We start from the raw sequence: 25,510 nt of genomic DNA, 5'->3' as shown, positions 1-25,510 counted from the left end.
TCAAAGCTAAACCAAGGTAAGAGGATAAATGAGGGTTATTTTCTAACATAGGTATTTTTTCTTAACAGTCCTGGGCAAATCAGCATGTATCTTTGTGAATAATACTGTTTTTACAAATTACTGCTTTTTATGTATATCTTAAAGATAAATACAATTTTGGGCAATGATTCAATTATTTTAGCCTCAGTTTGTCTCTAGATGAAAGAATACTGTTAATAACACCATTACTTAAAAGTTAAGTGTTCTGTATTCATTTAGTTCTGTTTCTTACAACTCATTTTTGCACTGAGAGTAAAATATCTGTTTTCATAGATTTCATAGATTTCATCGATATTTGAGGATAGATCCTTAGAGTGAATTTATCAGGATGTCCATATGTCTCCTACATGTTCTGTAAGAATCCGGTGCTGTGTTTTAACTCATTTGTTTTAAATGTTTGGCTTTTGCGAGAAGTGGTGGAAAGAAAAAATGAAGTTTAGTAGTATTAGCATATGAACAGTGGCTAAGGGAACACAATTAATTTAGCCTGGAGAGGAAAAATCTGAAGTGAAATATTTTCAAGTACTCGCATGGTAAGTATGTAAATGAAGACTTAATCTCAGTTACTACCTCAGAAGTCAGTGTTTCACCAGTGGATAAAAGTTGAATGAAAGGTTTCAGTGTAGTATAAAGAGGAATTCTCTGTGTTAGAATTGTTCAGTAAAAGAGCACAGAGGCTGCATTAAGGGATTGTCAGTAAGTTTCGCAGTAAGGCAGTTTGAACCTACCACTCAGAGGTGTGTGAAGAAATTTTTTACTTGAGGTCCTTGGGTTAATGATTCTAAGAAATGGTGGAATCTATCTTTTAAATCAAATATGTTGGAATTGTAGCTTAATTCAGATCTTAGGATGAGCTTATTGAATGAAGATATTTTAAGTGAATATACTTTAAATTGAGATATTCAGGTGATAATATAAGAAAAAAGACTTAAATTGATCGAAAAGTTTTCTATTAAATATTTTAGAGAGATATTGAGTGAACCAGATATAGCTTTTGTGTTTATTAATATAGTTTATATAGTGAAAAATACCAAAAAGTGATGTGTAGGAATATTTAAGCAATACAGTTTTCCTAGGATAAACCTCACTTAGTCATGGTGCATTATCCTTCTTTTGATTCCTAGACTCAGTTTAATAATGTTTTGTTAAAGATTTTTGCACTTGTGTTAATGAGGAATACTTGCCTGTAGTTTCCATTTCTTGCAGTGTCCTTAGCTTTTGGTATCAGGGTAATGCTGACCTCATGTAATAAATTAGCAACTGTTCCGTCTGATATTTAGCAGTACATTTTTATCTTGACTTTGCTATTTGTGGATGTGATATTAATGTCATGTAAAATATTTTGAAATATAAAATGAAAAATTATCATCTGTAGTTCCATTTCCCTTATTCAGCCACTGAGTGATTAGGTAGATTGTGGTTTAGTTTATCATTTCTCTGTTGGTGAATATTAAATAATATTTCAAATATTAATCATATTTTAATCATATTTCTAATCTTTCACTTCAGTAGGTCCATGGCATTGAAAAGAAATGTGATCTAAGGCTGTTACGAATCCCAAAGCCAAAAATATCAGTACTTTCTTAGATCTCTTCACTTTCATCACCATTACTCGTTTAGGGTCTTTTACGTATAAAAACAGTTTTTTAACAAAGATGCTCCTCCTCCCTCCCCAGCCCCCTGTTTTAGAAATGTCAGTGCATGTGAGAACCTGCAGAGACCACAAGGAGAGAAGCTAATGCTGGCAGTCAGGCTCACTCGCCAGTCAGTAACATGACTTCCTCACTCACATAGCAACTTGACATATGCTGTGGATCAACCTGTGGTTCTCTCACAAGCTGCTGAAACTACCAGTGTCCAAGCCTCAAAATTTAAATCTCAGATGCCAAGGATCTAGAATGTTATAAATAATCTATAGCTTTTTCCATATTTTGAATTATTTTCATAGGATAGCTTCCCAGAAATAGAATTACTAGGAAAGGGCGCAGACACTTTTTGTGTCTTGAGATTAGTGCCAAATGCTTTCCAAAGGGGTTGTACCAGTTTTTAGTGCCTTCAACAATGATGAAAATGCCAGGTTCATGGAATTATCATCAACATTCATAATATAATTTTTGCTCTTAGTTGAACGAAGGAAAATTGATATTCTGCTATATAATGCACTTTTTTAAAGTCTTTAACCACAGTATTTTTTGAAGGCCCCATATGGGGTATTATTAACCTGTAGATCCTTGGTGTGGTTGTGCACACGAGTAAGTGTGTGCACTTTCTGTGTGTGTGTGAACGTAAGGGGTCTGTTACACACTGACATGTTAGATGAGATAAATGAACTTCTCTTTCAGGATCTCGGTTTACTTATTTGGAAAGTGGAGCTAATAATACCTTTCTGGCTTAACAAGGTATTATAAATGTACTTTCATAGTACAGAGTACTATTCATGTCATAGGTGTATTTTGTTGAATTTGTATCTTAAGGAATGTATGTTCCCAGTAACAATTACCCTGAACCACGGAACTTTTTTGATGTTATACTTCAGTAAACCACAGAGGGTCAGTATAAGATTGTACTTTATCACACATCAGTTTTCCTGTGACTTGAATTTCCCAAATATTAAACTCTTTAGAAAAATAATAAGTACTCTTAATAATCATTAACACTTGTTGAACTATGGCTTCAGTTCAGTTCAGTCACTCAGTCGTGTCCGACTCTTTGCGACCCCATGAATCGCAGCACGCCAGGCCTCCCTGTCCATCACCAACTCCTGGAGTTCACTCAGATTCACGTCCATTGAGTCAGTGATGCCATCCAGCCATCTCATCCTCTGTCGTCCCTTTCTCCTTCTGCACCCAATCCCTCCCAGTATCAAAGTCTTCTCCAATGAGTCAACTCTTCGCATGAGGTGGCCAAAGTACTGAAGTTTCAGCTTTAGCATCAGTCCTTCCAATGAACACCCAGGACTGATCTCCTTCAGAATGGACTGGTCGGCTCTCCTTGCAGTCCAAGGGACTCTCAAGAGTCTTCTCCAACACCACAGTTCAAAAGCATCAATTCTTCGGCGCTCAGCCTTCTTCACAGTCCAACTCTCACATCCATACATGACCACTGGAAAAACCATAGCCTTGTCTAGACGGACCTTACTCAGCAAAGTAATGTCTCTGCTTTTGAATATGCTATCTAGGTTGCTCATAACTTTTCTTCCAAGGAGTAAGCGTCTTTTAATTTCATGGCTGCAGTCACCATCTGCAGTGATTTTGGAGCCCACAGAAATAAAGTCTGACACTGTTTCCACTGTTTCCCCATCTATTTGCCATGAAGTGATGGGACCAGATGCCATGATCTTCGTTTTCTGAATGTTGAGCTTTAGGCCAACGTTTTCACTCTCCTCTTTTACTTTCTTCAAGAGGCTTTTTAGCTCCTCTCCACTTTCTCCTATAAGGGTGGTATCATCTGCACATCTGAGGTTCTTGATATTTCTCCCGGCAATCTTGATTCCAGCTTGTGTTTCTTCCAGTCCAGCGCTTCTCATGATGTACTCTGCATAGAAGTTAAATAAGCAGGGTGACAATATACAGCCTTGACGTACTCCTTTTCCTATTTGGAACCAGTCTGTTGTTCCATGTCCAGTTCTAACTGTTGCTTCCTGGCCTGCATACAGATTTCTCAAGAGGCAGGTCAGGTGGTCTGGTATTCCCATCTCTTTCAGAATTTTCCACAGTTTATTGTGATCCACACAGTCAAAGGCTTTGGCATAGTCAGTAAAGCAGAAATAGATGTTTTTCTGGAACTCTCTTGCTTTTTCCATGATCCAGCAGATGTTGGCAATTTGATCTCTGGTTCCTTGCCTTTTCTAAAACCAGCTTGAACATCTGGAAGTTCACAGTTCACATATTGCTGAAGCCTGGCTTGGAGAATTTTGAGCATTACTTTACTAGCATGTGAGATGAGTACAATTGTGCAGTAGTTTGAGCATTCTTTGGCATTGCCTTTCTTTGGGATTGGAATGAAAACTAACCTTTTCCAGTCCTGTGGCCACTGCTGAGTTTTCCAAATTTGTTGGCATATTGAATGCAGCACTTTCACAGCATCCTCTTTCAGGATTTGAAATAGCTCTACTGGAATTCCATCACCTGCACTAGCTTTGTTCATAGTGATGCTTTCTAAGGCCCACTTGACTTCACATTCCAGGATGTCTGGCTCTAGATGAGTGATCACACCATTGTGATTATCCAGGTCGTGAAGATCCTTCTTGTACAGTTCTTCTGTGTATTCTTGCCACCTCTTCTTAATATCTTCTGCTTCTGTTAGGTCCAGACCACTTCTGTCCTTTATTGAGCCCATCCTTACATGAAATACTCCCTTGGTATCTCTAATTTTCTTGAAGAGATCTCTAGTCTTTCCGGTTCTGTTGTTTGCCTCTATTTCTTTGCATTGATCACTGAAGAAGGCTTTCATATCTCTTCTTGCTATTCTTTGAAACTCTGCATTCAGATGCTTATATATTTCCTTTTCTTCTTTGCTTTTCACTTCTCTTCTTTTCACAGCTATTTGTAAGGCCTCCCCAGACAGCCATTTTTCTTTTTTGCATTTCTTTTCCATGGGGATGGTCTTGATCCCTGTGTCCTGTACAGTTTCACGAACCTCATTCCATAGTTGATCAGGCACTCTATCTATCAGATCTAGGCCCTTAAATCTATTTCTCACTTCTACTGTATAATCATAAGGGATTTGATTGAGGTCATACCTGAATGGTCTAGTGGTTTTCCCTACTTTCTTCAGTTTGAGTCTGAATTTGGTAATAAGGAGTTCCTGATCTGAGGCACAGTCAGGTCCTGGTCTTGTTTTTGTTGACTGTAGAGAGCTTCTCCATCTTTTGCTGCAGAGAATATAATCAGTCTGATTTCGGTGTTGACTATCTGGTGATGTCTTAGCTTGACTTAAAAAAAAATTTAGACTGTTTAAACTTCCTGTCTTTTTACATTGGATTGCATAATATAGTGGGCTTCCCAGGTAGCGCTAGTGGTAAAGAACCTACATGTCAGTGCAGGAGACGTAAGACATGCAGGTTCAACCCCTAGGTCAGGAAGATCCCCTGGAGTAGGGCATGGCATCCACCTCCAGTATTCTTGCCTGGAGAATCCCATGGACAGAGGAACATGGTGGGCTACAGTGCATAGGGTTGCAAAGAGTTGGACACAACTGAGTTGACTTAGCACGCATGCAGTATAGTAACATTAGGAGTTTTAATTCCTTAAGAGTAAGTATAACGAGAGGCAGGTAACAGGTACATGGGTGTAATAACTAGAATGAACTATTCTTTCTGTTGATATTTTAGTTCCTCATGGATGTAAGAGGATGTTATTAATGTTATAAATAGTTTAAAATGTTAAATTATAAGATTTTTAAGGAAAGCTGTAATTCATTGTTTTGATGTGGGGTGTTGTTTCCCATCTCAGTGTGTTGCTATTAATAGAAAAGTATCCTATCTGACTCATTTTGATGAGTAGAGAAGGTGACACATGTAATTAGCATATTGAGCCTTCGTTAATGAACTTGCCTCATTGGGGAATTTGTGATATACATAAAAATGAAGCATAATGAGTTTTATCTCATAAATATATAATAACCTCTCCTGTATTAATAGTTCAGTTAATCTGTGTGATAATTTTTTGCTGTAGATAATGCAAGCTGTATATTTTGACCTTTAACATTTCATCCAGAATATGAACAGATGTGTTCATAATGACATGTTTCTTTCTCTATCATCTTAAAGGAGATTGTTACTGTTTAATTGCTGAGTCATGTCCAACTTTTTTGCAACCTCAGGTGCCTGTAGCCTGCCAGGCACCTCTGTCCATGGGATTTCCCAGGCAAGAATACTGGCGAGTTCCAGGTGCCATTTCCTTCTGCAAGGTATCTTTGCGACCCAGGGATCAAACTCATGTATGTTGCATTGGCAAGCAGGTTCTTTACCACTGAGCCACCTGGGAAGCCAGTATATAGCTCACCTGTTGCTAAGCATTCACTTTTATTTGGCCTAGATTGACAGGGAAATAGATGTTTGCAAGACTAGGCGTGTGTGTGTGCTCAGTCACAAGTCATGTCCGACTCTTTGCAGCCCCATGGACTGTAGCCCGCCAGGCGCCTCCGTCTATGGAATTTTCTAGGCAAGAAATAGTGAAGTGGGTTGACATTTCATCCTTCAGTCTTCCCAAACAAGGAATGGAACCTGTGTTTCTGCATCTCTTGCATTGACAGGGGGAGTCTTTACCACTGAGCCACCTGGGAATCCCTAAAGGAGATTAGTATGATTAAATGTCCTCTGTTTCTTAGTTACCTGCTGATTAATGGACACTGGTGAAAGGACATCTAGTCTTTTTTCTATTCAGCATCTTTCAGTGCCTAAGCTTTCCTTCAAATACTTATGCCAAGAACCATTCTAGATACCATTTGTATGAGCAAAATGTAACAAACCCTTGACTTCTTAAAGCTTATATTCTGGTTAAGGGGAGACAGATAAGTCTTTAGTAGGAAAATATTTAGAAAGTAGAAGCCTTCCCAGGTGGTTCCGCGGTGAAGAATCCGCTGGCCAGTGCAGGAGACACAGTTTTGATCCTTTGGTTGGGAAGATCCTTTGGAGAAGGAAATGGCAACCCACTCCAATATTTCTTGCCTGGAAAATTCCATAGACAGAGGAGCCTGGTGGGCTACATACCATGGGGTCACAAAGAGTCAAGAATGACTGAGCAACTGAACAGCAGCAAAAGGAAGTAGAGGTCAGAGGGTGAACCATGAGAGGAGAGTGTGCAAGCAGAGGGGTGACAAGTGACTGGCTTTGAAGCTGTGGCTTATATATTGTGTTTGAGGAGCACAGCGAGAGCAGTGTGACCGCAGGGAGGGCGTGAAGGAGAGAACAGTGGATGCGGTCAGAGAGGTAACAGGGCCAAGTCAGAAGGTCTTGCAGGCCAGTTTTAGGCCTTGATGTCTTCACCGAGTGAGATGAGAAGCAACTGGAGTGTTTGAGCTAAGGAGCAGTGGGATCTGACTTGGGTTTTTCCCCAACTTTATTGAGATATAATAGACGTATGTTACTTTGTGAGTTTAAGGTGTACAGCATAAATCTTTGTTTCTGGTATCTGTTCTTTATCCTTTGTATTTCCTTTTCCCCATCTTTATCCTGTCTCCCTTTTTGTATTCAGTGACCCAATGGGAAGCGTAAACAGACTGTGACTATGGTATTATTCATTCTTTATTTAGAAATAAAATGTTTTTTAATTAGCTGGGCATCCATTTTACTAGGCAGCCCGGCTTCAAACAGTTTAATTTCAGACTTCTCAAAATCTGTTCACTATTTACTTTTAGCTATGTGTATATCCATTATTTGAGATAGTCACAAAAAAATGGTTTTTTGGTCAAAACTTTTAAAATAATCAGAAGTTTAAAATTTTGAGTTCATTGTAGAGGAGAGCATTAAATGGAAAACTGAACTTCAAATAAGCTGAAAAGAGTTTGCATTTTGCTTCATATTTTGGTCAGGGGGAGGAAACCAGTTTGCAGTGCACTGTTGTTACTTGGCCACAGCTAGTTGATGGCTCAAATTTTAAAACTCAGGTGTACACTCCTTCTGTAAATCATCCAGTTAACAGATTGACTGTAAGGGCCTTGTAAGGTAATAAGCTGAAACTTTTTACTGTGCAAAAAGGAAAGAAAAAAACCAATAAACATTTGAATCATTTGTGGAATGTGTCGTAAAAATGAGAAGCAGCTAGAGTTATCTAAAAGAACAATGCTAGCACATTTTCTCCATAGAGTTGCCAGTAAATTTCTTAGAATTTCCTGGATTATTTTAAAGATAATTTTCTCTGTTGAGATTTAATTTTTTTTTAAGTTTTCCAGGAAGCTTTAAAAAAAAAATCTAAAGCAAAACTGAAGATATTTTTATAATAACACTATTTTCACAAAGTGCTCAAGATTCTCATACGTTTAGAAGTTTTAGGTGAACTGGTCTGCTATTTTAGGATCCCAGTTAAGTATGTAAATCAATAAGGGCCTCTGGTTGCCAGCGCCTAGGCCATTGCTCTTCATGTGGTCCTTCCATCTCTGCATGTGTATCACGTCAGTTGCGCCATTTGCATCTGCAGCCACAACTTCCAGACAGTAGTACTTTTTTGGACTTTGCCTTAGATTTACAATCTGCCCGAAGTTGATTCAAGAGCAGAGAGTGTGTTTCATGTATTGTTTTCCCACAGCTATGCTGATTTGTTTGAAGTTGTGAATTCTTTGGTCTTGAAAGCAGAGCTTTTGCTTTTTCTGTTTGAGGTTGTCCCACATCATCATTCTATATCCTAACTGCCTGGCTAGCAAACTGTCATTTTTCTCACACATGTTCCATATGTTATTTTGACAGAATTCACTCAGACTGCTTTCAGCAGTTTCATTATTGCTCATCTTTTTTTTTTTTTTTGTCCCCCTAAAATTGAAAAGCCATATATCCTTACACTACTTTAACACATTTGGTTTTTTCCCCAATTTTTTTGTGATAAAATACACATAGCATAAGCTTTACCATCTTAGGTGCGTTTTAAGGGTATAGTTCAGTGGTATTAAGAACAGTCATACTCTTGTGCAGCCATCATGACCATCCATTTCCAGAAGAAGCATTTATGAAACTACATCTCTATATCCATTAAACAACTCTTCATTGGCCATCCCCCAACCCCTGAAAACCACCATTCTACTTTCTGTCTCTCTGATTTTGGCTCCTGTAAATATCTCATATAAATGGAATCCTAAAGTATTTATCTTTCTGTCACTGGCTTATTTCAGTTAGCAGAATGTCCTCAAGGTTCATCCGTGCTGTGGTATAAGTCTGAATTTCTTTCCTTCCTTCTTAAGGCTGAATAATATCCCATGGTGTGTGTGTGTGTACATACACTTTGCTTATCCAATTCATCCATTGATGGACTGGATGCTGTCCAACCATCTCATCCTCTGTCACCCCTTCTTCCTCCTGCCGTCAATCTTTCCCAGCATGAGAGTCTTTTCCAATGCATCGGCTCTTCCCGTCAGGTGGTCAGAATATTGGAACTTCAGCATCAGTCCTTCCAATGAATATTTAGGGTTGATTTCCTTTAGGATTGACTGACTTGATCTCCTTGCAATCCAAGGGATTCTCGACGGTCTTCTCCACCACAATTCACCAAGACCTAAGCATCGTCAGCTTAGATTGTCATAAAGTATATTTCACTGTAGGTTACTGTTACTCCTTCTTTCTGTGGAGGCATCGAGAGATTTAACAATATTTTTAAAGTAGTTTATTTGGATGCATAATTTTGAGCCAGAAGCACAGACTTCTCAGCATGAGGGAACATTTTGGTCCATGGCCAGGATCACATGTATGACAATGTCTAAGAAGCCTGTCTTCTGAGAAGCCTTCTTCTGTTTAGTAACCTGTTCTGAAGGTTTCAAAAAAAAAAAAAAAGGGCAAGGGAAAGCTTTTGCGTATTTGCTGTTGAATACTACAGGTTTCTAGGCATACATGTTGTTAGTGTTCCAAAATTCTGATATCTTTTTGGACACACAGAATGCTTGACCTGTCTTAAATTAGTAGATTTCTGTCAATAGAGAATCCTTAAGAATTGCAACAACACTCGCTTATAAAAGCAGCCATGGATATAAATCGAAGTCCTAAATTTTCTAAATTTTAATGTTACTTTCATTCTCTGTTAACTCTTATTCTATAATTTTTTCAGTGTTGCAGTAGAGGACATTGCCAGTGAAATAAGATCTGGGGTAATTGCAAATATTAGAAACGTTGAAAGAGTAAACCTTAAATGATACTCTGCTTCAGAGATTCCCACCCAGCATACCACGTGTGAGTTTCTGATTTGCCCAAGAATTGATTGCTTTCTCCTTCAGGCCAACCAGAGACTCCAGATGCGTTTCCTCCTCTGGTTGTCTCTCCTATTTACTCCATTGTTCCGTACAGCATTATTTTATGTATCTATCATCATAGGAAAAAGGTTGGCAATACCCTGCTTTACTAATAGTTATTTGGGAAGTCTTTTTAACAGTAGTCTGGTCCGAATTACAGTTTACTTATATAAACTTATCCCAGTAAAGGTAGAAGAAAATTCTTAAGAGTGTAGCAGCAAGAAAAATCTAGCTAGTTAAATGCTAGTGAGGCCAAAGTGCTTTTCATTTCTTTTCATTTTTCTTAAAGATGGGGTTTTTTGGTTTAATTGATTTAGAAATGCTATTTTGGTTGTACTGCAGCCTCAAAATGCCATTATGTTAGTAGCTTCTCTAGTCTCTCCCAGGGAGGAAAACAGACAGCTGAGTTTCAGGCCATTAGTTTATAGGTGGAATTTTTTAAAAAGTGTATGGATACAGACCTTCTTATAATGAAGTTTAGGATAACGTTAGTAGTTTACTGTGATCGTGGAAAGAGCACAGAGGGCTTACATCAGAAGATCTGAGTTTAAGGACCTATAATTTTGATGGGAATTAAATGACAAAGGTTAGTGAAAGCCAGTTTATTAGCACATGGTTGTCAAAGAGTGAACATTCACACACACACACCCTTTTTTTTACACTTTATTGTGGGGAAGAAGAACATAGACACAAAAGGTAAACACAGTGTATGTATACAGTTTAAAGGAAAAAAATTAAATGAATACCTGTGTATCTAGCTTAAGAAAGAACATCACCAATGTCTGCAGTCCCTGTTACACCCTCCTCCTTCTCCCAGAAGAAAATGTGAAACTACATTGCATGTTAACCATTCCCCTTCTCTGTATAATAGCTTTACCACTCATGCATGTATCCTAAAGTCTTTATTTAGTTCTATTAATTTTGAAGTTTATGAAAGCATCCTCTGTGTATTCTTCTGTCGTTTCTTTTTGCTGTTAACATTTTATTTTTGAGAGTTACCAATAATCCATATGTATGGAATTGGTCCATTAATTTTCACTGCTGCATAGAATTCCTTTATGGATATATCACATCTGTTCTGTTGCTGGCTATTGTGGTATTTTGCTCTTATAAGCAGTGTCTTTGTGAATATTCTTGGACTTGTCACCAAGGTATATATAGAACTTCTTGGATATGTATCAGATTTCTTGGTTGTATAGCATACTCACAATTACCTTAACAAGGTCATGCTGGATTGTTTTCATAGGTGCTTGTAGCATTTTACTCTAACTGGTAGTGTGAGTTTGCACAGCTCTGTATCCTCACTGTTAAATGGTAATTGTCGGGTGGTTTTTTTTCAATTGAGTATATAAGTAATGGTGTTTCATTATGGTTTTAATTTGTGTGTTAGGCTCAAAAATTATTTGAGCTCTTGCTGTGTGTGCCAAACTCTTCTCTAATAGCACTAAACAAAACAGACAAAGATCTAGGCCTTTGTGGAGTCCTCCATTTTAGTGTGTGCATTGAGGGAGAGCGGGGAGGAATGGAATTAGTAAACTAATAAATGGGTAAAATAATCAGATGATGATTAAGGGCTGTGGAAGCAAAAGGATAAGACCTGGATAGGACATAGGAAGTTCAGGGCTGGGAGTGGGTAGCAATGTGAACAGGACAGTCAGGGAAGGCTTCATTGAGAAAATGACATTTGTACAAAGAGCTAATGGGAAGTATGTTGTACCTTATGTGTTATCCTGGGAAAGGACATTTCAGGCAGAGGAAGCAATAAATGCAAAAACCCTGAGGGGAACGCATTTCTGATTTGTTCAGGAATAATGAGGCAGAATGAGCCAGAGAGTGGATAGTAGTAGAAGGTGAGGGCAGAGAGGTGGCCAGATCACAAAGGGCCTCTGATGATCTTTAGCTTGTACTAGAAAGACAACGGGAAATGGAGATGATGTGGCCTGACATGTTTTTAAAGGATTGCTCAGACATTTGCCTAATTACTAATGAAAAAAACCATTTTTTCCCTGCTTTCTTACCTGTGAAATACCTATTCATATCTTTTGATACCAGTTTTAGTGTAGTGTTCTTTGTGCTTTAGTGATTCTTAGGAGTTCTTCCTGTATTTGGCGTTCTCCTATATTTTGGGCTCATCTTTTATCAGTGGCATATTTTGCACATAACTTTTTCTAGTTGATGATTTTCCTTTTTATTTCCTCTATAAAGTTCTTTGCAGAACAAAAGTGGTATAGGCAAATGTACTAAATGTGTCCTTTTATTCTTATGAATCTCCAGTTCATGTGAGTTCATTAATTACAGTCTTTGGATTAGGACACTCTTAACATTGATCCAGCATGACTCTCTTTTGTTTATTTTTAGTAAATAAGTGAAAACACTACAAAAACTAGAATTGTGCAACAACTTAAATCCATCCATTTGATCTCTCCTGCTTCTCATTGCCTAAGAATAACCATCGTTCAGATTTCAGCATTCACTCCTTTGTTCTCTGTTGTATATATTTTCGTCTCATTTATTAAATATTTCTAAAAAGTATGGGTACATATAAAGAATGAAGTACTGCCGCGTGCTATAAAGTGAATGAACCTTGAAAGTATTATGCTAAGTGAAAGAAGCCAGTCACAAAATGGCACAGATTTTATATTAAATATCCAGCACAAACCATAGAGATAAGTGGTTGAGGGGTGGGCAGTGTTGAAGTGTCTTGAATGCTTCAACCTGAAGGGAGGGACTTGAACACTTCAACCTGATGGAACCTGAAGAAAGAAAGGTTCCTTTTTGAGAAGAATTAAATGTTCTAAAATTGATTGTGGTGATGGTTGCATATAACTTTGAATGGACTAAAAACCATCGAATTAGATTCTTTAAATGACTGAATTCTGTGGTAAAGCTCTTAGGTGTATTAACATTGGTGTGAAGGGTGGATTTGTATCATTTGGGACTGATTTTTGACTTTTAAGTGCTTGATTTATCAAGAGTTTTTTTTTTTTTTTCTTATGATATAAGGTAGGAATTCAATTTCAACTTCTTCAGCATGGCAGATCCTTTTAATTTTTTTTATAGAATAAATCTCTCCTTACCCCCAGAACTCAGACATACCACCTCTGTCAGGTACCAGAGTTTCAAACCTGTAAGGATCTATTGATTGGGTCCCTGATTTATTGGTCAGTAAGTTACTCTGCCTAACCCTGGGCCACTAACACTTTCTAAAACTGGATAGAGAGCTTTACTGATTCATATACCCACCCTTGCCCTAGGCTGACTGCTCTGTGAAGAAACCAGATGCCCCCACCACCATAAGCAGCAAGTGCTTGAAAGTGCTGCCTTGTGCAGACCCTTCAGGAGAGAGCCAGGTTTCAGTTAGAGCAAGAAGATGCGGAAAGCATTCAGAGATACAGTGGTTGGGTTTTTGCTGATGATGTACCATGAATTCCAGAGAACTTGGTGATAGAGAACTGAAGGGAGAGGCAGATGTGACAGACGAGTGGGTGTGTGGATAAATTCTGAGAATTAGACTGTGGTGAGGCTGTGACTGATGAGAATTAGGGAGGGAAGAGTATCTGCTGTTGCCATGGATGCACCAGCCTTGTTGTTCTATCGCTCAGTCATGTCTGACTGTTTGCAACCCCTTGGACTGCAGCAGGCCAGGCTTCCCTGTCGTTCACCATCTCCTGGAGTTTGCTCAAACTCATGTCCATCAAGTCAGTGATGCCATCCAAACATCTCATCCTCTGTTGTCCCCTTCTGCTGCCTTCGATCTTTCCCATCATCAGGGCTTTTTCCAGTGAGTCGGCTCTTTGCATCAGGTGGTGAAGCTTCAGCATCAGGCCTTCCAATGAATATTCAGGGTTGATTTCCTTTAGGATTGACTGGTTTGATGTCCTTGTAGTCCAAGGGACTCTCAAGAGTCTTCTCCAACACCACAGTTTGAAGGCATCAATTCTTCAGTGCTTAGCCTTTTTTATTGTCCAGCTCTCACATCCATACATGATTACTGGAAAAACCATAGCTTTGACTATATGCCAACCTCTTAATCCTTTTCTAGGGAGGGGCATATTTACCTTACATTCAAGGCTTTGCCTTGACTCCTCTTGATGTGAGGAGGCCTTTACAAGTGAGGCCAGTGTAACTGAAGAATATACTGTTTTAATCCCAGGGCCCAGGGGCCCACTTCTGAACCCTGTCATGGAAAGAGTTGACCTTATTCCACAGTGCTGTCTTTGTCCCTGGCTTTTAAAATACTTTCATATTCTAGAGTTTCACTATGGTATATATCTAGGTCATTTTTTGCTTGGTAGCTTTAATCTTGCTTAGAATGAATTGGATAACCAGAATTCTGAAGATCAATAACTCCCCATTCATTTAAACATTCCAAAAACTTCTTAGCCCTTTTCTCTTAAAATATTACCTATCCATCATCTTTATTTTCTCCTTCTGAGAATCCCATTTGATTTGTGTGGTGCGTTATTCTGAACCTAACTCATGGCTTCCATACCTTTGAGTCTGCTGTGCAGCATGCTAGGTAATTTCTTCAGTTCTTTCTTTCAGTTCATTAATTTTTTCTTTACCTCAGTCTTCTGTTTATCTTGGTTGACTTTATAATTTCAGTTGTTTTTCATTTCTGGAAGTTTTTTCCCTCTAATCTGTCTTATACCTTTAATAATCTTACCTTTTAATTTCTTTTGTTTCTCTAAAATGTGCTGACATTTTATTCTTTATAATTCCAAAATCTTTAGTCTTTGTAGGTCTGACTTATTTTGTTTCAGTTTACTCTGGTTCGTATTGAATTTTGATTATGATCTCATTGTTCTTGGATCTTTCTTTACCTATGGGAATTCTCAGAGGCCTGAGTCAAAAAAAACATGCTTCTTTTAGAGAGTATTTGCCAGGTACCTAAGGGCACTCCCAATCCTGGACCAATTGAAACCAAATTTTTGGATTAGGGTTTTGGAGCCACACAAATAGTGTGAATCCTAGCCACAAACCCATGGATCTGTGGGCCTGTGGTTATAAATTCTCTGAGGGAGAAAATATGTTTCTACTTCTTTTGTTCTGCCCGTGGCCAAAGCCAAGAAAGGCGTGTATTCCTTCTAAACCGCTGGAGGAGGAGCATCATCTCCTAAAGGACCCTGGCCTCGTGGTGGTGGTCTCTGCTGAGACCTGCAATCAGTTGGAGTTCCAAACTCAGTCCCCTGCCTCCTTGGCTAGCAGCCCATTAAAACCCGAGATCCATGCTGAACCAGAGCAGATTAGTGTATGTCCTCAAGGAAAATCCCTACTTCTAAGCTAGTTAAACATTTCTCTTTGAGCTTTCTTATTTTGACTAGATTCTAAAAAATTCCCTTAGCTTCCTTATGTCTTAGCCATTCATTTAAGTTTTCATTTATTTTCTACCTTGTCTGTAAACATTATGTATAAAAAGTGACAATAGAAAAGTAGTTCTTCAGTATTCTTTGCCACAGATTAAAGAACAGAATGGCTTCATCAGACTCGGCCAGAGTTTTACTCTGTGAGTATTAAGGACAGCTTGCTGTTATGTACATTATGATCACAAGCTACTTGAAAGGCAAAGACAACATACACATAAAGTACAGACAAATACAGGAAACAATAGCTTCCTAATGAAGCCCAAATGTCTTGTATTTGAAGTCAGCTTTGTAAGAACATTTGATTCTAAGAAGCAGGGACAGCTCAGTTCACAGTGAAATGAATATACTTGCAAATGGAAGACATCCTTCTTATGGGAGAGTAGAAGGGGTTTCAGAAGAGGGTAGAGGATGATAAACTCAAATTCAAGGCAAACGTAAACCAGTTGCTACCCACTGAAATGGCTTCTGGACAGTGAACAACAATAAAAAGCCTTAACATCTATTCATTTAGTGCATATTTTGGAATGTCTTCTTTGAATACTTCATTGACTTTTTTTAGGAGAAACAGAAAAATCGAGTGTTACATGAGAAGCCTTCCCAGTCGAAGTAGCTTACCTCTACTGCTCTCTTCTCTTTATTATAACTGTCTGTGTTGTTTCCATGTAGTAGATGTAACGGTATTCTGACAGTGTTAAGTGCATACAGAGAGCTTTTGTTGGCTCTGTCTGGCTGATTGTTAAATTCTGTTATTTACTATTGTTCCCAGAGCTAGTTGTTATTTTACTTTCTAATTTCATGAATTATTGCTCCCTGTTTGTAAGGTTGGGAACAAATTTGACTTATGTATCCCTTCAGTTGCACTTGCATTCATTCACCAGAGCATGTGCTGTGTAGTAGGCCCTCCACTAGCATAGGGTTACCTTTGTTGGGGTTAAAAAAAAAGCAAGCTGCAGCCTCTGCCATCATGGAGCTTGCAACCTAGTAAGGGAGATAGCCATTAATAATAGTTCACACAAATAAACATAAAGTTGCAACTGTGTTAAATAGAGCAGAATAAAGAATATATACTGTAAGAGTTAAGGAAAAAAAGTTACAGAAGTTCAGATTATGAACCAAATTGTGAACAATGTTCTAAACAACTTCTTGTTATAAACAAATCTTGAACCAAGTTGAAAACACTTCAAATCTTCATCTTTCTCATTATAAAGATTTGTAGTTTTGCATATATGATATACTTAAAGGATAAGTAAATCTCTCTCTCCCCCCACCATTGGAGAAAACTGACCAGTTTGAAGGGGTATTTTTGATGTCAGTGTTCCTCAGGGCACTGTTGGTTATTTTCCTCTGAAAACCCTTACACCCAGAGTGAATTCCTTGTTGGAAGTTCAGTTGGTGATGGTAGTTAGTTACATTTTAGAAGCTACTTTTGGAATTGAGTATTACCATGGCCTCATTTAAACATACAACATACATAAATAAAGATTGAACCATAAGTGTTCATAAATATTTTCAGTGGATCCTGAGTTCTCACATACATTTTTTAAAAGTGCCAGTTTCAGCCTATATCAGAAATCTTAAAATATTTTATTTTTATAAATAAAACCAACTATAGTACTTAGTTGAGTTGTTGTAAGTTATTATTCATGTCCTGCCCTTTGAAGACTTTTCAAAATTTGAAATGAGCTAGGTCAGAAGAAATGTATATTCTTATTTTAGTGGCTTTTGAAAGAATATTTGAAAGTATTTTTGTGTGTATGCAAACTGCCAAAATAATTCTGAATAAATTGCACTTAAATTATTATCGTTAAAATTGAGTCATCTGTGTTCATGGTTGGTTTTAAAGAGTTTCTCACCTCTTACTTGTAGGATTATTAATGTTATTTTTAACTAATTCAACAGCCCTTGACTATATGCTTAAAATTTTTAAAAAACAAACTTGCACAAAACTAGATATTTATAATGAAGTTGTTTTTCAGTCATAGTGGCTGCTCTCAAATGAGGCTAAAACTGTTCGAAGAATGTTCTTGTGCTTATGCCAAGAAGCTTCTGGGATGGGCATATTTTTAAGAATTTAGAATATAAACAGCTGTGATCTGTGGCAAAGAGATTTAAATGACCTCATGATGACAGCAAGAACAAAGCATTTTTAAGTTATCGTGGTGGTGTATTAATTCATTGCAATGTGTTTGTCATTCTACTATTTTGGTGTATTAAGTGAGAGCCAAGCAAAAAATTTCAGACTGGATTTAACCGAAGATGCTATTTCTTTATTGTTATAAACAAACTAAATACCAGAAAAATATTTCCCAAGAATGATATTTCATGAATTATTCTAGAGCTTTAGTTCCTTAAAAAAAATTCATGAACAGCTTGGGGATGAAGGCCATTTATTTAGATCCTAAAGTTTTGATTCATTTTCTGTTGGAAAGACTATGTTCCAAACATGAAAGATCAAACACTTGGCTTACAATAAGAATTCTTTCTTCAAGACAGATCAATTAAGTGCTTATTAAGTACTTACTATGTGTCTGGCGCTATGCTAAATATTATGGAATACAAAAGAAGGTGACTTTAGCTGCCTTTGTTCTGGTTGAAAGAAAAGGCATACTCAGTTGAAGTTGCTAAAGTAGGAAAGACATTGTTATAATCAAGTACCAAATAAAATAATACATAGTTTATGTGAGACAAATATTGAAATACAGCCCTTCTTTTCAGAAGTGACTTCTAATCATTGTCAAGAACAGTGGTTCTCAACTCAGAACCACTGAGTTGAGATTTTTCTCCCCAAGAGGACACTGGCAATTCTGGAGAAATTTTTGATTTTCGTGACTGGAGCTACTGGCAACTAGTGTGATAGACCAGATACATTGCTTAACATCCTACAATGCACAGGATAGTCCTTCACAACAGAATTATCTGGTCCAAAATGACAGTCATACTGAAATAAGAAACCTTCATGTAGCACCTGCAAATGTCAGGACCAGTAAGTCTTGAAGTTGGGAGACAGACTCCCACCTTCCTCGAGACCTCTGTTGTCCCATAATGCTGTTTGCCTGAGGCCCTTTGGGTCCTTCCACAGAAATGAGCGTTGAAGATCTATAAACTTTTGAATATTGTAGACAAGTTTTTCTAGTACAGTGTTTCAGAGAGAGATTCCATAGTTCTTATCAAATTATAAGGATATCCACGCACGTCCCCCAAAAAATGTCAGGACCCAGTCGTCACGTTGGAGTAGTTCTTAGAGATTGAGACCCATTAAACCAGTGGTCTGGTCGTGTGAAAGAAACACCTTTCTTAACATCATGCCTAGATAGGAATAAAGTTTATGTTTTGAGGATTAAAATTAACCATAGAAGACATTTTGGTGGGGTGGGGGACTCTAAATGTATTGCTTAATTTAGTATTTTGGAATAGTAAAATCTGTCTTCATGTTTGAGGAAACTGTAGTAGAATACCTTAAAGATTATTATTTAAACATATAACAGTAGTATGCATTTAGAATTTGACTGGACTGTGTGCTGACCCACAGGCATAATATATAAATTATTTTATTTTCCTATTTGAAACCAACTTGTTTTGTCAGGATTTGCTGCTTTCTCCCAAGTGAGTACCAGTGTTTACATTTCCTAAGGTGCTTTGTATCTGTTGCTTCAGTCAGAGATCTGGACATGTTTTCTACAATTCACATTTCTCCTGAAAACTGCTTAGTAAAGTGAACTATGTTTTTCTTACAAGAAACATTTTTGAATTGAGAGTTGAGTTTCTAATTTGGCATCCCATAAATCAGAGTATTCTCATAAATCAGACATGAAGCAGTAGTGTGTTGTAAAAACGAATCTAAGTAACCTTGAGTTATCAGTTCAGTTCAGTCGCTCAGTCGTGTCCAACTCTTTGCGACCCCATGAATCACAGCATGCCAGGCTTCCCTGTCCATCACCAACTCCCGGAGTTCACTCAGACTCACGTCCATTGAGTTGGTGATGCCATCCAGCCATCTCATCTGCTGTCGTCCCCTTTTCTTCCTGCCCCTAATCCCTCCCAGCATCAGAGTCTTTTCCAATGAGTCAGCTCTTCACATGAGGTGGCCAAAGTACTGGAGTTTCAGCTTTAAGCGTCATTCCTTCCAAAGAACACCCAGGACTGATCTCCTTTTGAATGGACTGGTTCGATCTCCTTGCAGTCCAAGGGACTCTCAAGAGTCTTCAACACCACAGTTCAAAAGCATCAATTCTTTGGCACTCAGCTTTCTTCACAATCCAACTCTCACATCCATACATGACTACTAGAAAAACCATAGCCTTGACTAGACGGACCTTTGTTGGCAAAGTAATGTCTCTGCTTTTTAATATGCTATCTAGGTTGGCCATAACTTTCCTTCCAAGGAGTATGCATATACCTTAATGCTTTTCTGAGTTATAGAAATTTAGAGATTAAGTCTTGGTTTATAAGCCAAAGAGGGGATCTTTGAAATCATCTGTTCCAGCTGTTTCATGCTATTCTTTGGGGCTTAGGACCCGAAGTATGGCTTTCAGTTCTTCTGTGCATTTGGACTTTTACCAGATATTTTCTTTAAGAGGAAAAACAGTGTATGTGGGAGGAGGAAGTTGTATGCTTCTGATCCAGCCCAGCTGCACTTTGCAGATAAGGAACCTGAGACCCAAAGCTTTAGATTTTACTCATGGACTATACGTTTCTTTATTCTCGATCAAACAAGCATTTTAGATGGATCTGGTAATAGTACAGAGGATAATTAGGAGTTAAAAGTCTAGCTGTATATAGCTTCCTTATTCTAGGTTCTTAGGCAAGTTGCTGAATATCCTCAGTCTCAGTATACTCATCAGGGAAGAAGGGAATTATATCCTTAGAATGGTTTTCACTTTCTTAGAATTTAGAATGTATCTGGGAAGATGATCTGGATTGACCTTGTCTGTCGAATCATTCCATTAATTTTGTAATGGATTTTGTGTTCTCCAAATATTAAAGACCCCTCTTTCCAAACTGAACATGATCTTCCAAAAATACTCCAAATTAAACATTTGTTTTATCAAAGGTCACACAGTCATTATATTTCCTTTACTGTGGCAGTAGTAAGGTTTTCATGAACTGATAGATCAGCCTTGGGGCTTTTTCTTTCTTCTCATCCCTCTCTAGTTATTGCATTAGCCACTGAGAAACATTTCAGGAACCATAGAATATAAGGAGCAAGAACCCTATACAAGCAGATAACATCACTGAAAGAACTTAAACCATACAAAGTGGAATCTGAACTTGATGGCCCTTTTGATCTTAAAGATGTGTACTCACTGAATGAGTGCTTGATAAGAAATTACAAGAATTCTTTCCTCCTGGGGTATTTCCACGGAGATTGCCTTAGTAATCAATTTTTGTTACTCACCTATAGTTTCCAGGGAATATAAGCTTTTACTTGGGCAACAGAAGCAAGTAGGAATAACTGTGTTAAAGACAGTTGCCTTTAGAGTCTCAAGTGGTTAAATTACATACCAAGAAATACAGTTTGAGCCTAAGTAAAGGAGTTTTCTTTAGTAGCTTGACTATATATTTAACTGCTGGGTTGGTTTGTTTATCTATTTTGGTTTGGTTAGGTTTATAGTTGTTTGTTTTTAGTAAAAAGCTCTGATGTAAGTTGATACTACATTACTCTGTGACATTGGAGTATTGCATTTTTTCTTGTTTCTCTAGTAAATATATTAAAATAATCCTTTTTGGTTAATTACATCTTTAAGTGAGTGAAGATATAACATTTTAAACTAAACTATTTGTATTTTCCCTTATAGGCCTTAAAGAAAGTGCAGAAGAGATGGTCAAAAACAAATTGGAAGGAAAGGATAAACTGACCCCTTGGGAACAATTTTTAGAGAAGAAGAAAGAGAAAAAAAGACTGAAAAAGAAACAGAAGGTATCAATAATTGTGATTGAATAATTATTGAGCAGCCACTAAGTATCAGAAGGTACCAGTGCTTGGCACCCATTGTCTCATAATGTAACCACTCACTGGGGTTGGTTAAGTGTTCTCTGCAAGGCTACACAGTGATGCATGAAACCTGTAAAAGCCCAGAGCCACTGTAAATGCTGTGCTCTAATATTTTGCATTTATGTGCTACCTCAATAAAATGCATAGTTTAGTAGATTTCTAGATGTAAGACAGTTTGATTCTGTTCTGTGTCTGTGAGAGAGATACAGACATTTTTACTTGAGCATATATAGAGACAGTTTCAGAATGAATGAAATTTTTTCTGTATATTTCTCAAGATGCTGTTTTCACTATTTCTGAAGTTTTTCAATATTTGTGTATAGATCTTTTAACATATTGTCATTAGATCCCTTTTTTGAAGATATTTTGTCTGTGCTAGTATGTTGTCTGTGTTAAATCTGATTTGACTCCCATGATTCAGAAATAACATCTTTCCAGAGTTAGAGTCCTTAGTAGTAACAGACACATTTAGGGTTCCTGCCAATAAAAATATTCTGTCTTGTCAATGAAATGCAGCATCCTAGCAGTTCGTTCATTATCTTAACATTATATCACTACTCAGAGAATTTTACAACCTGAGGAATCTTAAATGATTACTTTTAGTTCAACCCTGATGTTTTATACTGATAGTTGTAGAAAATAAAGTGATTCATCTAAGAATATGCACCTCGTTAATTGCCAGGCTGATGCCAGACTCCAGATCTCGTGCTCCAGTGCTCTTTCTATGCACTGTATTGTCCCTGTGCTCTACAAGAACTGCAGTATTGAAAGAGGGCTTCGGAACTGAATGATGCAGTGGAGTGATTTTGGTACTCCTTTTATATTCCATGTTTCTGGAAATGGATAGAAAAATGAGGAAATGAGGTCAGAGCCCTGCCTGCATTGATATTCTGCCTCTCTCAGGCAATAAAATATCTTTAAAATGGAATAATTCCACAAGTTATTAAGCCATCAGTTTAATGGAAGACTTCCAAGTGGGTCTTTATGGGGTCAGTAAAGTAGTCACTCTTCTGTGAGACATTTAGCAGCTGTTTGCTTTGATTTTCGTTTGATTGGTACTTTGATATTATCTTGTGCTTTTCGCTTTTCCTTTTATTGAGCTTACACTGGACTAGTTGTATCAATGATATTAAAAATAGGTTTGCTGAGTGCTCAGTTTGTTCTAGACTGAGTGCTGGACGTGGTGATTCAGCAGATCTCTTCCATCTCATGAGATTCTCCACGTACAGGGAAATCTGAAGAACTCAGGTTAAAAATATTTTTCCCCCAATTCTTTGTCACTTTAGTTTGATACTGAGAGATTATTACTGAAGAAATGAATACATGTTTATTTGCCATAGTTGATACAGCTGTAATTTAGATATAAAAGAACAGTTTTTAAAAACGTAAATAAATATGTAATTAGATATCTAAATATTTTAGAATCTTTGCTATAAACATCATATTACTGCTAAACCAATTATAATAATTTGGTGAAAAATTCTTAGAAGTCCTTGTTTTTAAAAGGATCAGTTCAGTTCAGTCGCTCAGTCGTGTCCAACTCTTTGCGACCCCATGAATCGCAGCACGCCAGGCCTCCCTGTCCATCACCATCTCCCGGAGTTCACTCAAAATCACGTCCATCGAGTCCGTGATGCCATCCAGCCATTTCATCCGCTGTCGTCCCCTTCTCCTCCTGCCCCCAACCCTTCCCAGCATCAGAGTCTTTTGCAATGAGTCAACTCTTTGCATGAGGTGGCCAAAGTACTGGAGTTTCAGCTTTAGTATCATTCCTTCCAAAGAAATCCCAGGGTTGATCTCCTTCAGAATGGACTGGTTGGATCTCCTTGCAGTTCAAGGGACTCTCAAAAGTCTTCTCCAACACCACAGTTCAAAAGCATCAATTCCTCGGCGCTCAGCCTTCTTCACAGTCCAACTCTCACATCCATACGTGACCACAGGAAAAACCATAGCCTTGACTAGCCGGACCTTAGTTGGCAAAGTAATGTCTCTGCTTTTGAATATGCTGTCTAGGTTGCTCATAACTTTTCTTCCAAGGAGTAAGCGTCTTTTAATTTCATGGCTGCAATCACCATCTGCAGTGATTTTGGAGCCCCCCAAAATAAAGTCTGACACTGTTTCCACTGTTTCCCCATCTATTTCCCATGAAGTGATGGGACCGGATGCCATGATCTTCGTTTTCTGAATGTTGAGCTTTAAGCCAACTTTTTCACTCGCCTCTTTCACTTTCATCAAGAGGCTTTTTAGTTCCTCTTCACTTTCTGCCATAAGGGTGGTGTCATCTGCATATCTGAGGTTATTGATACTTCTCCTGGCAATCTTGATTCCAGCTTGTGTTTCTTCCAGTCCAGCGTTTCTCATGATGTACTCTGCATATAAGTTAAATAAGCAGGGTGACAGTATACAGCCTTGACATACTCCTTTTCCTATTTGGAACCAGTCTGTTGTTCCATGTCCAGTTGTAACTGTTGCTTCCTGACCTGAATACAGATTTCTCAAGAGGCAGGTCAGGTGGTCTGCTATTCCCATCTCTTGAAGAATTTTCCACAGTTTATTGTGATCCACACAGTCAAAGGCTTTGGCATAGTCAATAAAGCAGAAATAGATGTTTTTCTGGAACTCTCTTGCTTTTTCCATGATCCAGCGGATGTTGGCAATTTGATCTCTGCCTCTGCCTTTTCTAAAACCAGCTTGAACATCAGGGATTTCACAGTTCACGTATTGCTAAAGCCTGGCTTGGAGAATTTTGAGCATTACTTTACTAGCATGTGATATGAGTCCAATTGTGCGGTAGTTTGAGCATTCTTTGGCATTGCCTTTCTTTGGGATTGGAATGAAAACTGACCTTTTCCAGTCCTGTGGCCACTGCTGAGTTTTCCAAATTTGTTGGCATATTGAATGCAGCACTTTCACAGCATCATCTTTCAGGATTTGAAGGAGTTCAACTGGAATTCGATCACCTCCACTAGCTTTGTTCGTAGTGATGCTTTCTAAAGCCCACTTGACTTCACATTCCAGGATGTCTGGCTCTAGATGAGTGATCACATCATCATGATTATCTGGGTGGTGAAGCTCTTTTTTGTACAGTTCTTCTGTGTATTCTTGCCACCTCTTCTTAATATCTTCTGCTTCTGTTAGGTCCATACCACCTCTGTCCTTTATTGAGCCCATCTTTGCATGAAATGTTCCCTTGGTATTTTTAATTTTCTTGAAGAGATCTCTAGTCTTTCCCATTCGGTTGTTTTCCTCTATTTCTTTGCATTGATCGCTGAGGAAGGATTTCTTATCTCTTCTTGCTATTCTTTGGAACTCTGCATTCAGATGCTTATATCTTTCCTTTTTTCCTTTGCTTTTCGCCTCTCTTTACACAGCTATTTGTAAGGCCTCCCCAGACAGCCATTTTGCTTTTTTGCATTTCTTTTCCATGGGGATGGTCTTGATCCCTGTCTCCTGTACAGTTTCATGAACCTCATTCCGTAGTTGATCAGGCACTCTATCTATCAGATCTAGGCCCTTAAATCTATATCTCACTTCTACTGTATAATCATAAGGGATTTGATTGAGGTCATACCTGAATGGTCTAGCGGTTTTCCCTACTTTCTTCAGTTTGAGTCTGAATTTGGTAATAAGGAGTTCATGATCTGAGCCACAGTCAGCTCCTAGTCTTGTTTTTGTTGACTGTATAGAGCTTCTCCATCTTTGGCTGCAAAGAATACAATCAATCTGATTTCGGTGTTGACCATCTGGTGATGTCCATGTGTAGAGTCTTCTCTTGTGTTGTTGGAAGAGGGTGTTTGCTATGACCAGTGCATTTTCCTGGCAAAACTCTATTAGTCTTTGCCCTGCTTCATTCTGCATGCCAAGGCCAAATTTGCCTGTTACTCCAGGTGTTTCTTGACTTCCTACGTTTGCATTCCAATCCCCTGTAATGAAAAGGACATTTTTTGGGGGTGTTAGTTCTAAAAGGTCTTGTAGGTCTTCATAAAACCATTCAGCTTCAGTTTCTTCAGTGTTACGGGTTGGGGCATAGACTTGGATAACTGTGATATTGAATGGTTTGCCTTGGAGACAAACAGAGATCATTCTGTCATTTTTGAGGTTGCATCCAAGTACTGCATTTCAGACTCTTTTGTTGACCATGATGGCTACTCCATTTCTTCTGAGGATTCCTGCCCGCAATAGT

General features: G+C 38.1%; 1 protein-coding gene across 1 annotated transcript in view; it reads left to right on the top strand.

Annotated features, from left to right (window-relative positions):
- The window catches only part of ESF1 (ESF1 nucleolar pre-rRNA processing protein homolog), a 60,369-nt gene that overhangs the window by 18,233 nt on the left and 16,626 nt on the right, over positions 1-25,510 (top strand). The window contains exon 9 of the mRNA XM_068987396.1: positions 21,131-21,252. Within this exon, the coding sequence (XP_068843497.1) occupies positions 21,131-21,252 (122 nt within the window). The remainder of the gene's footprint in view (positions 1-21,130; positions 21,253-25,510) is intronic.

This window comes from Capricornis sumatraensis, chromosome 15, assembly GCF_032405125.1.
Source record: "Capricornis sumatraensis isolate serow.1 chromosome 15, serow.2, whole genome shotgun sequence".
Taxonomy (NCBI): domain Eukaryota; kingdom Metazoa; phylum Chordata; class Mammalia; order Artiodactyla; family Bovidae; genus Capricornis; species Capricornis sumatraensis.
The sequence above is the reverse complement of the archived record's forward strand: the minus strand, read 5'-3'. Positions and strand labels throughout refer to the sequence as shown.